Source organism: Carcharhinus amblyrhynchos, chromosome 17 (genome assembly GCF_965287045.1).
Source record: "Carcharhinus amblyrhynchos chromosome 17, sCarAmb.v2.hapA, whole genome shotgun sequence".
Taxonomy (NCBI): Eukaryota; Metazoa; Chordata; class Chondrichthyes; order Carcharhiniformes; family Carcharhinidae; genus Carcharhinus; species Carcharhinus amblyrhynchos.
In genome coordinates this window covers 17,010,863-17,026,314 of record NC_137340.1, presented here as the reverse complement: position 1 = coordinate 17,026,314, position 15,452 = coordinate 17,010,863, and the positions used below count along the sequence as shown (strand labels likewise).

Below are 15,452 nucleotides of genomic sequence, written 5' to 3'. Positions count from 1 at the left end.
GTTGCAGACTAGCACATTTCAAGGTGCTGGACCACCTTGCTGAGTGGCACACTAAAGCTTCCACAGCCGTCAGAGAGGCGCAACAGAGAAAGCTCGCTGTCTAAAGTCTTTTGGCCATAGTACATCAAGTGGCTGGAAAATTTGTACAATTCCTCTGGCTGGATGTCTTGCATTGAATTTGAATATCAAAATATTGGAATTGTATTGAGGCACCTCAGGCAAGAATATGCTGTATGAAGGAAAGTTGAATTTAATTGCACTTTTTGTAATTTTTCAATTCAAAATGTTCTGCCCCCAGATTGTATGCCTGACATGGAATGTATATGGAAAATATCAAAAGAATTACAACTGTATTGAGGCACCTAAGAATCGAACAGAGTTTATGGAGACAAGTCAAGTTTTATGACACTTGCTGCCATTTTCAAGTTTGTAATGTTTTGCAATGTACTTCTACAAAATTTATGAAGAAATTATATTCTTTGGTGGGGGGAGGGGTGTGTGTGTGTGTGTGTGTGTGTGTGTGTGTGTGTGTGTGTGTGTGTGTGTGTGTGTGTGGGGAATATGTTCCATTACCACATTTCCTACGATGCAGAAATTGCCCAGGACAGCAGCTACCATTGCCTATCATGAATAAAACTCAGTGCCATCATGATTATGTGGTGTACAGCTTATTTTATTTCATTTTAAGCTTTCAAGTATACTTAGATGAAAATCGCTTTCTCAAATTAAGGAATACTTTTTGAACGCATTGTAGGAATTACATGAAATAGCAGTACTTACTATTGTTTAGTGCTACAAGGTTATCTGTTCCTGGATGAGGGAAATTAAGGCCCAAGCGACCTGCAAAATAAAAAGAGGTTACTGAAAAAGTTATTAGTATTTCTGACCTATATTTCCATACTCAATAACTTAAACCATAATTGGTCTCACTATGCAACTCAAAAAAGGTTAATCCAAGTCTTTTGGAAGAATAAATTATCTTGAAGCACACACATATTACATTTTACCTAAACTGAAAAACAGGTAGACCTTTCGTTATGATTCAAAAGAACAATTTTCCTTTTTTCTTCACGCTATTAAATCTATAATCATATCATGCTACCTGCCCTAAAAAGCTAACTTTAACCTAACATCAAAATTCATTTTGTACAAATTGAATGCGGCTGGAAGAGGAGAGGAAATATCTCAAATTATATATTGTAGCTTCAACATATTTTTAGGCAAAATATTTCCACCTATAGACGTGTTACTTAATTTAGGATACAACATATTGATTCCGCGTCTAATCACTTTTTAAAAAGTCAGAGTTGAACAGGATTGCAATAAACCCCAAAATTTACAAAGATGCCTCTAACAAACAAGAAGCTATAAACTCTATAATGTCACACGTAGTAAAAACAACAAATATCACAACTTATAACTGTGAATCGTTTACAAAAAAAGTTATAATATTTATACCAGAATGAGATAACAGCAGTTTTTTTTAATCTGCATGAAACAGGGATTTTTAAAAATATACGTATTTTTAGACATCTCAAGTATAATTTAAACCAAGCTTCAGATGCTGGAGTAGTGGTATTGTCATTGGACTAATAATCCAGAGACCTAGGGTGATGCTCTGGGGACCCAGATGCAGATCCTGCCATAGCAGATGATATTTTAATTCAACAAAAATCTGGAATTGAAAGTTCAATTGTCGGTTGTTGTAAAAACCCATCTAGTTCACTAATGTCCTTCAGAAAAAGAAATCTGCTATCCTTACCCAGCCTGGCCTACATATGACTCCAGACCTACAGCAATGATGTTAACTTTTAACCACCCATTGAAATGGCCCAGCAAGCCCCTTTGTTCATGTGCAATTAGGGATCAGCAATAAATGCTGACCTTTCCAACGACGCCCACATCACAAGAAAGTATTTAAAAAAACTACAAGTTGAAATAGTTCTCTTGTTTCTGTCACAGGAATGGCAAATGCAAAGGAACAGTTCAACTACATCCGGTTTCAACAAGAAATGGACAACCTTTGTTGACCTAAAAAACCTAAAAAGTTAGGCCAAGTGTGTTTGATAAGATATTTTGTGGTCAAAACATGAACCATGAACCTTAAAAGGGATTTGGATCGTTTATTATTTAAAAAGCATTTACAGAATCCCTACAGCCCAGGAGGCAGCCATTCAGCTCATTGAGTCTGCGCTGACTTTCTAACAGAGCATTGCACCCAGGCCTAACCCCACCCTATTCCTGTAAACTCATGTATTTAGCCCATGAATCCACCTAACCTACACATCTTTGGACTATGGAAGGAAACTGGAGGGAACACAGAGGAAACATAAGCAGACACAAGGTAGACATACAAACTTCAGACAGTCACCCAAGGTTGGAATTGAACCCGTGTCCCGAGGGCTGTGAGGCAGCAGTATTAACCACTATGCCACCATGCCACTCATTGGCATACAAGTATAATAGATTATCTTATTCCAGGTCGCTACACAGTGAAGGCTAGAAAAAGAGCCTAATCTTTGCAGACGCTAAGCTTTTTATTTAGAGATATACTTTATAAACATGCATCTCCAAACCCAACAACCAGTTTCAGTCGGCTCCGATATATAGTAACACAAATGAAGCCCCAGTTAATGCTGAGAATGAGAGTACAATAAAACACTCAACTAATCTACAATTAACAATAAGTGTAGTTTTAATTGTTAAGTGTCAAAAACTGACGTCAGGAAGACTGCTGTTTATATCATATCCACATAAATGCTAAGTGAATATCTAAATTGCTTGACCACTGGAAATAATTTGATTACCAAAAGAGCCTGATTCAACAGAAAACTGACTAGTTATGTTACAGTCTCCTCTTTGTTCCTTTGAGCTGCTGCCAAATCATAGTGCTATCTCCCATGTAAGGTTCTACCAGAAATTTGAAAACCACTAAAATGCAGTGCAAAAGATTTTGCATGTGAACTAATAAAATGAATGCACTTCTCTTCCTCCTCTATATCATGCAACTTGTAAATAAAACTGATCATTAACATGAGCCTGAAGGCAATGGTCTGAAAACATGCTATTGTACATTGTGCCTAATTAAGGACCAGTGGTACACACTTTCACTCATAGTACACAGGAACATGCAACGTTAAGTTCACAGTCCATCTACAATAAAAAATGATTCAGAGCCACCAAGTAAGAGTCATGGAAGAAAGCCTGAAGCGTTATGATATTTAAAGTCACAAGTAGTTATTAATGAATCAACAAACATCGACAGATGCAATTCTTGCTTGCACTGTAGATTAAAACCCAATTTGATCATGTTCAGCAGACCATGTTAACAATAGAAATAAATAATGCTTGAAGACAAGACACATTTTGTTAAAGCCTAGTTAAAACATAGGAAGTATTCTAAATTAAGGAACGCTGTTTAAAAAAAACACAAAGTTCCATCAAAAATAAAAATGCTAGAAACAGGTTTGCAGGACAGGCAGCATCTGTGGTGAAAGGAAGAGTAACATCTCAGGTTGATGGCTTTCACAAGGATCAGAAAGAAATCTCAATCCTCACACATTTTGATTTGAAAGCATCAGCTATTTTATGCATTTCATACAGCTTCACAGGTCTGTTTTAGATCCGGTGGTGACTCTGATCCCACACCAGTCTTGCAAATACCCAGTTCAATACATCCATGGGTACCATCTTGGGTACCATCCAATCAACTCAACTCTCCCGACTTCCAGTCCTGAGCAACATCCCACCCTCTCACATAAGGAGATTGCAACAAGAAAGCCCCTGGAACAGGCTAATATCAATGTAAACCTTCGATTACACCAGGACCTTCCCAAATCAAATGCTGCTCACTGCCAATCACATCAGCCTGTGCGGCTAGAGCACTATGCCAACAGACAACAGCAGCTCTGTCATGCTCAGCGTCAAGTCAAGCAGCAGCCAGCCAAATACATAGTGAAAGATGAAGAACAACTGAATGTTTGGTGACAATCTCTGGTCAATTCTTGCTCCATTACCTGAAAAACTGACATCAGCTCCACTGACAGGTTGCTCTGCTAACCAAATTTAAATACGGCAGGCAGGCAGGCAGACCGACCTCAGGCCACACTGCCTGATGGTTTTCATGCTCAGAGTTCACCAGATGTGATCACTGGCATTTCCAAATATATGGACCAAATCTCTGAAGTACTGAAGCTCTCAAACCTATTGATACAAAGTGACTTGTAAAGCCTCATCGGAGAATGGGATTGCTCTCCAAGGCACCAGCACAAATTAGTTATGGCAATATCAAATGCTCATCGATAAAACCCATAGTTTTTGTTGTCTTATGGTTTAATGATGCAGATTTTTTTCTGGGGCGGTGGTGGTGAGAAGGTTGGGGGGGTGGGGGTGGCGGCAGAAAGAGACAGAAAGAAAGATTTTATGTAATCAGTTTCTTAACTACACTGTGTGGCTTTTGTTTGCTCACCCAGCTGGATTTCAGTTCTTCAAAAGAGAAAGATGAGTGGTCGAAACTACAATGCTGCACACATGATCTCAGCTGACTGGGCGCTAGTCAGCTCTGATTTCATTGCAAATATTTACTGACTTGCCTGTGCTTTGCAACCATCATTTTAATAGATTAGCACGTCCACTGCCAATTTAATTTTAAAATATAATGACTTACTCTTAATTATGTGACTTGCCCAATTGTTCAATTAAATGTAGTAAAGCAACATTTCGTGCTATGTTATTTGCACGCAGCCATCCCTTCATTGCACCAGTGTTGACCTCTGCCCTACTTTCTGGAATTCTTTGCCCAAATCGCTCTTGCTTTTCCACCTTTTGGGGAGGAAAAAAGGCACTCCTCAACGTCTAATCGAAAAGAAATACAGTGGAGATGCTGAAAGTCTGAAATGCAACAGAAAATGCTTGGAAATATTCAGCAGGTTATGGCAGCACACGTGGAAAGGAATAGAGTTAATGTTTCAAATCCGTGACCTTTCATCAGAATCAAGAAAAGTTAGGAATGTAATAGGTTTTGAGCAAGGGGTGGGGACAACAAGGTCAAAAGAAAGGTATGTGATAGGTGAATGACTGGAAATTTAATAACAAAAGTCTTAGATGGCCTAAGGGAATGGTGGTGGGGCAAGAAAGAAAACAAATAGTTAGTCGAGAGTAGGTCTTCAGCTGACTAAAGAAACAAACAAGCAATGGAAAGGAAACAAAACAGTGCACAGTTTCTGGTCTGAAATTGTTGATTCAATATTGAGTCCAGAAGACTGCAACATACCTAATCACCATAATCACAGATCTCAAAGCATCTGCTACATTTCTTGAACTTCTACCCTTACCCCTTCCCCTTCCTCTCAGAACTATAATATGGTTCCCCTTGTCCTCACCTTCCACTCCACCAGCCCCTGCATTCAGCTGATCATTTTCCACTACCTGCAGTGCGACGCCACCACCAAATATCTCTCACTCCCCCTTTCAGCATTCCAAAGAGGTTGTCTGCTCTGTGACACCCTGTTTACTCTTCAGTCATCCCCAACACATCATCTTCCCATGCAAACACAGGTGTAACACCAGGTCTTCTACATCCTTTGTCCTCACTATCCAAGGTCACAACACACTTCATTACTTCCTTCAATCTAGTCTATTATATGCACTGCTCAAAATGTAATCCCTGCTACCCATGGGAGATCAAATGCAGATTACGCATCTTACACCTTTCTGGCCTCCCTTTTGGACCATTACTTTCAAGCATGTCTCCTATCTCTTCCACCATTATTCAATACAAGTTTCTTTATCTTCCTCTCATCCACTCAAAAGGGCATAAGAAATTTTCTGTTAAAACTGTTTTATGAATAAGTATGGTAGTAACTGTGCATTATTAAACAGGTAGCTCAGATCCCCAAATGGTAAATACTCATTCACTGCAGATCACATTGTGATGTGACTCAAACGATGTATTCATTTGTGGGGAAGGGAGAGAGTGGGGACATCACAAACTAGGTCTGAATTTAAGGCCATCATTAATTGCCCGTGAGAAGGTGGCGGTGAGCTGCCATCTTGCACTGCTGCAGACCATGAGATGTAGGCGCACCCATAGTGCTGTGAGGAAGGCAGTTCAGATGATTGGCAGTCCACATCTACTTGCATAGCTAAACAAGTCATTCAAAAAGTTGAGTTCAAGTGGGTAGTTTTGAGCGTAGGAGAGGGAAGTCGAATGAGGGCAGGAGCAACTTAAATATTTTGATGAAGAAATATCTCAAATGGACTGTGAGATGGTGCCAAAGGTAGATTTAATACTCAAATTGTCTAACCAATGCAAAGCACAGGAAGCAGATTGAATGTCAAATAACATAACCAAATCAGTAGAACACAATTTGGATGAAATCATTCTTTGGCTGTACAGTGCTCAGGTCAAACCACACCATGAAGACATTATCTATTTTTGGTAATTGAGACACAGGGGATATATTCAAGAGACAGTGGCTGACAATGAAGGTCGATATAGTGTATCCTCAGGCCTCTGACACGATATAGGAATTTGGGTTTTTCTGGCTTGAACAGAAATCACAATAAGGGGCTTTTAGTAACAGACACACATGGTATGAAAGAGATAGGTAGAAAAACTGTTTTATTTGACCTATTTGCAAACACATGTTACGTTGCAAAATAACTTGCAGACGCAAATAAGTTGAAGAACATGTATCACATGTCATTTGGTAACTATCGCAAAGGGCGAATACTGCATTCCCACGGTTTTCAGGGAAAAAAATAGGGTTGTGTTATCAAGTTTACCCTAGTATCGAGCTCAACTCTTAAGACTCACCAGTGCTTATTTTCTAACCCAAAATTATTGTTTGAGTTATAATAATGGCACATTGTCAGCGTTTGCGGTTATGAATCTGAAATGGACACCAACTCCCGGCATTCATACAGGCAACTAAACGTGGAAATTCAGAGGCTTGTCAGTGATATTAGTGCTGAAATTCTTGCAGATGGAAGGATACCAGTTAGAAATCAAGAATTAATGTGAACTTACACCCATACACTGTTATCCTCACTGTAAAATCCTTAAAAGTTATGCCCTTGCTGAGTGAAGCGCAACATATTTTCTTCTTAAATTTGTTCAAGTTTCCTGGGGCATCTTTGGCAAGGCCAAATTATTGGTCATCGCTAACTGAGCTTGAGCGTGGCGGTGAGTGTACAAGTCACAGTTATTCAGAAAAACCTCTGGCCTGAGCAACTAATATTACATTTGAAGGGGTGGGGCTTTTTTTGGAAGGGGTGGTGGAATGTTAAAGCTTGCCAATCTATGATCCAAAAAATTCCATAGATTTGTTTCTTTTTGAAGTTCACGATATTTCAGCTTCTACCTTTATCCCACGTGTATATGCCAATCCACATTCTACTTTCTGCAAAACTCAAAGTGAATGATACAACTTGTTTGTTATTTCCTTGGTTTTCTGCCTATGAGAATTCTTCAATGTGCTGCTTTGTTGTTAAATCATTGTTGCCGGTCAGAGATTCCCAAAGCTCGTACCAGAATGTAATTCATGTTGGGAAAGGTGAAATCCATGCACAAAAGCTTGCTCAATCTTTGTGAGCAGCCAAGGTCAGTAACAAATACTATCACTGTGGTACTGACCGCAAAACTCAATCTCTCCTCATAGGTCAACACCAACCCCCGCCCCCCCGTCCCACCCCCACCCCCCAATCACTGAGATCAGCCTGGTAAACCTTTGTTGTATCCCTTCAGTGACAAGTATAATCCTTCCTTCGATAAGGAGAGCAAAACTGTAAACAGTACTCCAAATATGGTCTTATCAAGGCTATACACAACTGCAGCCAGGCATATTAACTTCTGTACTCAAAGCCACTTGCAGTGAAGGCCAACATACCACTTCCCTTCCTAATTGTTTGCTGCAGCTGTATGCTACCTCTCATTGGCTGATGAACAAGTATCCCTTTGAACATCAACACTTCCCAATCCCTCACCATTTAAAAAATACTCAGTATTCCTGATGTTCCTCACAAAGTGCATAATTTAACAATTTTCCACATTATAATCCATCTACTATGTTCTCACCAACTCACTTAACCTATCCAAAAACTCTTGAAGCCACTTTGCATCCTCGTCACAACTCAAATTCCCTCTTAGCTTTGATTCATCAGCAAAAGAGGAGATATTTCTTTTGGTCTCCACATCCAAATCACTGACGTAGTTTTTGTACAGCTGTACTCCAAGTCCTGATCCTTGTGCTACCCCACTTGTCCCGGCTTGCCAACTTGAGAATTACCCCACTTATTCCTATACCTTTTTCTGTCTAATGACTGATTCTCAATCCATGCCCGAATATTATCCTCTGTGCCTCATGGAGTGAAGGAGCAAATGTCCAACATGCAAACCTGCAATGTAAAGGTGCAACTACAGAATGTCACAGAGTTGGATACAGTTACCAGGAAATATGCAACTTACAAGTTTGAAATTCACATTGTGGGACACTGTAGAACAGCAAGGATAGGGGCGACTGTGAGAGAAAGAAGTATGGTAAAGGCTGTGAGCAATGGAGTTTAACGAACTGATGTGGAAATCAAGTGGCCACTGAGGACAATGTTGGAAAAGGCAAGGCTAGAGGTGGCAGGCATGGCTGAAACCTGTATTTTCCCAACATTTCCAGGTGAAAAAGATCAGAATTTGTTACTATCAGATTATTATTTCAGTGAATAAATCCTTCTAATCATTCCTAGCTCCGCTACGTATACAGGATTCCGATATAAAACATCACTTTCAATTGACTCCAATTAACCAGAATTCCCGGGCCAGACATAAATACTAAAATTTATTAAGTCAATTTCTGGAATTACAATCAAGACTGTAATGTTTTAAAGCCACAGCATTCAACAATGTCAGAATGTAACAAATAATGGGAGATATGACTAAGGCAAGCCACAGACTTGTATTAGTTGCACTTTCCATGGATTGGCAATGCTTTACTTCTATTTAGTGCTCATGTTGTAGTTCACTTAACAACCAGCAATACTTACCACAGATCTGCAGGAATTCTTTAAAAAGCAATCATCATTGGAACTTTGACCAAGTGATCCCTGATACTGTCAATAAAGTGAGCTACAACTGCACTTAAGTCAATTTTTACTGTACTACTATTAATCTGGATTATTTCACTTAACCCTTTTACTAACTGGTAGTATTGCAGCCAATTATTTGTGCCCTCCACAATTCTATCTTCAGCGCTGTTCAACTGTTCCTTCAGCATCCTTGCAAAAACATTGACTACTGGTTCTTAATCACAGTTTTCTTTACTGGATTGAAAATAATTCACAATTTTTATATCTGCCTTAAGCGTATTCCTCTATTCATTGAAGTTTGCCATGATTTTCATATTTAAACAATTGCTGTTTGGGTGAGAGACCAACTTCACTAGTAGAATACATATGACAGTGAGGTGACTAATTGCACATTACATGAACCTTAAAGCTGTACAAATAGCCAAGTCAAAGGCCATCTCCTGTGAACTGTGGTATGTAACAAATCAATTGATTCAGAGAAAATTTTAATGTTCACCTTCTACACTACCAGCTCAAGTGCAAAATGGGGTTTCCTTGAATCGCTTCACCACAATCTCAATACGTAAGGCAAATAAAATCATTGGGTTTTGGAATTGCATATCGCAAACTTAAAACATAGAAAAAAGGCTAGCATATATAAAGTTAGAAGCAAACATGGCAAAAAGGGTAATAAGCTCTTCCCAAAAGGGAAAAAAGACTGCACTCTTATAGTGCTTTCACAATCTCAGGGTGTCCAAAAGCATTTCGCAGTCAGGTGAAACAAAGCATTTTCACTATTGTGATGCAAGGAAAAAACAGTATTCAAAAGCCAGGAAACAGTTAATATAACTGTGAAGCAAAGAAAAATATCAGGTAAAATTCACAATGAAAACTAGAAATAATGCTACAATTTTTAATTTAAAAAATCATTGTAGAAACAAAATGGGTTTAAAAGCATTTGTAACATTGTGAAAAGACGAAAATCGATGTCCATTCAGGTCTTCCCTCTCGCTGATCAAGTGAATCAAAATCCGAAGTAAGTATGCGAGAAGTAACAGAGAAAGCTTGCAAAGTTTTAACAACCCAATTAAAAAAAACCTATTTCACGTAGTTATTTTCAACAGACATCTCATTGATACAAAAGGATCAGGAACATGCGGGCTAGTTTCTTAAAAATGAAAGAATAGTCATGGACATTTTCTTAAGGATTTTCTCAAAAGTCATCTGCAAACTCTTTTGTCATTAGAAACATGCAAGATTTTGTAAGTGACAGAGTAAATCATGGATGATCAATCAAAAACATACATTGAAAGTTCATGTTTTGTATTTTTACGAATCTATATCAAATATATAGGGATGTAGGAATATTCCTAACCTGCAAAATGATTCCTCCACATTATATCGGCAATAGTCATTGGTGGGCCACTGGGAGGGTAGTGTTTACCTTTGAGAGGCTCATGGTCACTCCTCATAATATCCATTAAAGAATTCTCCAAAGAGTGCAAGTTAAATGCATCATAGGGTCGATTGCGATCCTATAAGATAAAAGGAAAAGAGACTGTTGGAGGCAATTGCCAGTTTTGTGGAATTCCAAATACATCACCATGAAGCACTGAAATCCATATAAACTCATTGCAATAAACACAAACGGTCGTAATCTTGTTTACTCAAGATTTATCTTGGCATGGGTTTTTTCAATAATCAGGATACAAAAGGAGATAACAGAATCAGCTTTTCTTCTGCTCTGATTTTCATAGAACAGTTGCGGATTTGGTTTTGCACATGCTTAAGCAAGAACCTAGAAACTATTAAATATGAATATTTCTTAATGTAATCAGATGTATTTTTCATTGATACAGATCATCTTTGGAAGGTACTTATTAGCCTGCCTTCCACTTAGGTCAGACTCTAACTGCCATTGCCATTGATTTGCAATAGACTGAGAAAATAACAAGAGAACTATTATGCAAGAAAACACTACATACCATAGCCTAGCAGAGGAGTTGTCCAGCAATTATTTATTTAGTCAAGCTTAACAAATATGTTATTGCTTCTTTCACTGCATTATATACTTGGTATATTTGATTGACAACTAAAATCCAATACCAAGTGTTATTCTGCCACCTTCCAAAGAGAAGCAGAATAATGTTTAAGCACAAGATCAAACCAGGGCTGAAACAAACTGGACAGGATTCCCTGAGCACGTGACTTCCTTATCCAAAAGATCTGAGCACAAAAATATTCAAAGAATAGCAAGCTTGGACACACTCCCAAAAATAGTCAGGTTCAGGAATAGACAATTAAAGAGTAATGAAAGCCTAGAAACTGTAACAGTCCTAATCTTAGTCAACTCCTACACATAAAAACATAAAGCTGATGTTTAAAGTAACCGTAAAATCTCTAAGTATATATTAACACCAAGTTTACTTTTTCAAGACCAATAATGATTGGTCCCTTACAATGACTACACAAATGGTAACTATTGTTAAAAATCACAATATGCTGCCACAGTTAAGATGATCCTGCATGTGCATTTCAGATGCTGAAAATATTAAACATTTGCCATTTATAAATAACTTCAGTATTTCCAGGTTTCTCTATCTCATGTAACATCCAATAACATTGTTCACTGTAATTAACACGCTGATTTCATAAATTCAGGGAGATTATATGATGTAATGAACAACTATTCTGTAGCTAAACTGTCCCAAATGTCAGGATTATTAGTTTACCAACTCTAATGTCAGGGTGCAATATCAGTTTGATGATAGAAGTTTGCAGACTGAAGAATGTGTGTAAATGTCATGCATGATCCAAGTACACGGCACTTGGTACTTGCAATTTAACATCTAAATGTACTAACATGCTATTACTAGCAGATCTTCCATAACTTGTTCATGTAATTGAAGAACGTTTTATAACAATAGACCTGTAATGCAATAAGTAATGTTCACTCCAGCAACAGAGCTAATTTATATTAACTGAAGTAGACAAATTCTGGTTAATTTTAGAGAGAACAAGGAAATCTGTAACTGACGTTGTAAGCAAATATCAATGATAGAGAATAAGGGGAGTTATGGATTAAAGAGTACTCCTTCTATACCAAAAAGGGGAAGAACTGACAGGTGGTGATTTAACTAGAGGATCACCACACCTCAGGTGAGTGGCAAAATTGAGAAGATGGGCCTTTATGAATAACCACATCCGGCACAGGAATTGAACCCATGCTGTTAGCATCTATTAGTGTCACAAGTAGGCTTACATTAACACTACAATGAAGTAATTGTGAAAATCCCCTAGTCACCACACTCCAGTGGCCTATTCAGGTACACTGAGGGAGAATTTAGAATGGCCAATGCAGCTAACCAGCACATCTTTCAGATTGTGGGAGGAAACTGGAGCACCTGGAGGAAACTCATGCAGATGTGGGGAGATTGACACTGTGAGGCATCAGTGCTAACCACTGTGCCACCGTGCTGCTGGTACTGACCTGTCAACTGGGCTAACCAACAATTGTATCTTCTTTCTCCATTTCATTTCTGTTCATAAAACAGCCCAGCTGTACAGAAAGACGACAAACATGCAGCAGAGCTATAGGTTATATGTGGGGTTTAGCAATAATGGGGAAGACGTATTGTGCACTGTGGCAGTTAGGAGATGCACTCAACCTTGATGGCATCATAGAGTAGCTCTGAGGTACGGCTGCAAAACAGAGGGGAATTTGAGTTCGAGAGGATGAAGGAGGTAGAATGCAGTATATGTCATACTGGATAATTCCTTGGGTTTAGCAGAATGCTGCATGGTTACCGAACAACAACGGGAATAATAGCATATCCAAAAGAACAGAACTCTAATTAAGTTGAGGAAAAACAGCATCATTCTTTTTTTCATAGTTGGATAGCTATCTTCACCTTATGTCATCTATCTGAAGAGCTCATATGAAAAATTGAGATTGAGCAGGTTTTCAATTTGAAAATTTTAAAAATCCTTTTCATACCACAGAAAATATACACTCTCAACTGTGAATCAACCTTTCACTCTACCAGGTAGTGGGGGTGAAGGGGAGGCAGTGGCATAGTGGCATTGTCACTGGATTAGCAATTCAAAGATCCACGGTAATGCTCTGGGGACCTGAGTTCAAATTCCATTACGGGAGATGGTGAAATTTGATGTCAATAAAAATTTGGAATTAAAAGTCTCATGACAACCCTGAAACAACTGTCATAAAAACTCATCTAGTTCGCTAATGCCCTTTTGGGCACTTTGCCATCCTTACCTGGCCTACATGTGACTCCAGACTCACATCTTAAATGCCCTCTGAAAATGGCCTAGCAAGTCACTCAACTCAAGGGCATTTAGGAATGGGTCCAACCATCGATACTCACACCCCCTGAATGAATAAAAAGACAGATACCTGTCGGCGAACAAGGTGAAATTCTATAAATGCTCAGACTGTGTCATTATCTCCCCGAAACTAGCAGCATTAATTCTTGATTAAGGCTTTTGGGAAGGGTTCATATAAAAACATTGCTAAAACCACTCAACACAACGGATGATTTTTATTGATTAGCATCATCATGTGACTGTGAAATATCTTTACAAGGCATTTTAGAAATTCCAGTTAAGAAAAATATGGCTAAAATCGTTTGAGTTTCAACTGTTTTAAATTCTACTATGCTTTATTGGTAGATTTTAATTGCTGCATGTTCATGATTTATTGCTAGTCCGTTATCTAAGTTTTGACTTGTTGCTGTTGGAAGAATATGAAGTAGTTTAGTGATTTTGCAGGCCTTCATTCTATTTTAACATTATATAGACCTATGTATTTTTTTTTAAGAAAACGTATTTTTGAAACCAGTTGAACTTGCAACTTCAATGACCCGTCATTGACAATTTTCTAATTTCATGAAATGTCAAGTATCTAGTTCGATCCAACTATTTGCATTACAGCAGTGAAGACTTTGGCATAGCACCACTAACGACTCAAAAGTTGGTCTTTACTCACAAATGCTACTGCATGTCATTTAAGGTGCATCAGAACATAATATTCAACCAAAAAAAGTGTTGAAGACTAGTCCAAGTGAGACAAGAAATTGGTGGAAAGACACACAATACTGATAACAGTTAACAGCCACTTAAGAATTATCTGATTTGTTTGATAGAGCAGACGCAGCATGGTTTCGTTAAGGGGAAGTCTCGTCTGACGAATTTATTGGAATTCTATGAGGATGTGTCTAGTGCGGTGGATAGAGGGGAACTGGTGGATGTGGTGTTTCTCCATTTTCAGAAAGCGTTTGATAAGGTGCCGCACAAAAGATTGTTACAAAAGGTTAGGGGGCATGGAGTTGGGGGTAAGGTGTTAGCGTGGATAGGGGATTGGCTGTCAAATAGGAGGCAGAGAGTGGGTGTCAATGGGTGCTATTCGGATTGGCGGTTGGTGACTAGTGGAGTGCCCCAGGGATCGGTGCTGGGGCCTCAGCTATTTACCATTTACATAGATGATGTGGAGGAAGGAGCCGAGTGTAAGGTGTCGAAATTTGCCGATGACACAAAGATAAGTGGATTGGCAAATTGTGCGGAGGGTGTGGAAAGTCTGCAGAGGGATCAAGATAGGCTGAGCGAGTGGGCAAAGATCTGGCAGATGGAATACAATGTTGGCAAGTGTGAGGTTATCCACTTTGGTAGGAATAATGGTAGGAAGGACTACTATTCACAGGGCGCAAAACTGCAGCTACGGTGCAGAGGGACCTGGGGGTCCTTGTGCACGAGTCGCAAAAACCCAGCCTACAGGCGCAGCAGGTGGTCAGGAAGGCAAATGGGATGCTGGCCTTCATAGCGAGGGGGATTGAATATAAGAAGTAGGGAGGTCTTGCTGCAACTGTACAGGGCACTGGTGAGACCGCAGCTGGAGTACTGTGTGCAGTTTTGGTCGCCGCACCTGCGCAAGGATATTTTGGCCTTGGAGGGAGTGCAGAGGAGGTTTACTAGGCTGATACCAGAGTTGAGGGGGTTGAGCTATGAAGAGAGGCTGAATAGACTGGGCTTGTACTCGTTAGAGTTTAGAAGAATGAGGGAGATCTCATTGAGACGTATAAGATGATGAAAGGGATGGATAGGGTAGAGGTAGAGAGGTTCTTCCTGCTCAGAAATGACAGCCTCAAGATTGTGTGGGGCGGGGGGGGGGCGCAGTTTAGAATGGAGTTGAGGAGGAACTTCTTCACTCAAAAGGTGGTGAATCTCTGGAATTCTTTGCCCGTTGAAGTGGTTGAGGCTACCTCGCTAAATATATTTAAGACGCGGGTAGATAGGTTTTTGGTAGGCAAGGGGATTAAGGGTTATGGGGAGAAAGCGGGAAAGTGGAACTGAGCCACTTCAGATCAGCCATGATCTTGTTG

At 39.3% G+C, this 15,452-nt stretch overlaps 1 protein-coding gene across 6 annotated transcripts in view; it reads right to left on the bottom strand.

The window, feature by feature from the left end:
• cpeb3 (cytoplasmic polyadenylation element binding protein 3) overlaps positions 1-15,452 on the bottom strand; it is a 102,168-nt gene that overhangs the window by 62,550 nt on the left and 24,166 nt on the right. For 4 of the 6 annotated variants that reach the window (XM_080205568.1, XM_080205569.1, XM_080205567.1 and 1 more), the window contains exons 3-4: positions 10,433-10,592; positions 781-840 (exon numbers count right to left, since the gene is read on the bottom strand). In XM_080205568.1, the coding sequence (XP_080061694.1) occupies positions 781-840; positions 10,433-10,592 (220 nt within the window). The remainder of the gene's footprint in view (positions 1-780; positions 841-10,432; positions 10,593-15,452) is intronic. The other 2 variants (XM_080205571.1, XM_080205572.1) reach the window with 1 other exon arrangement.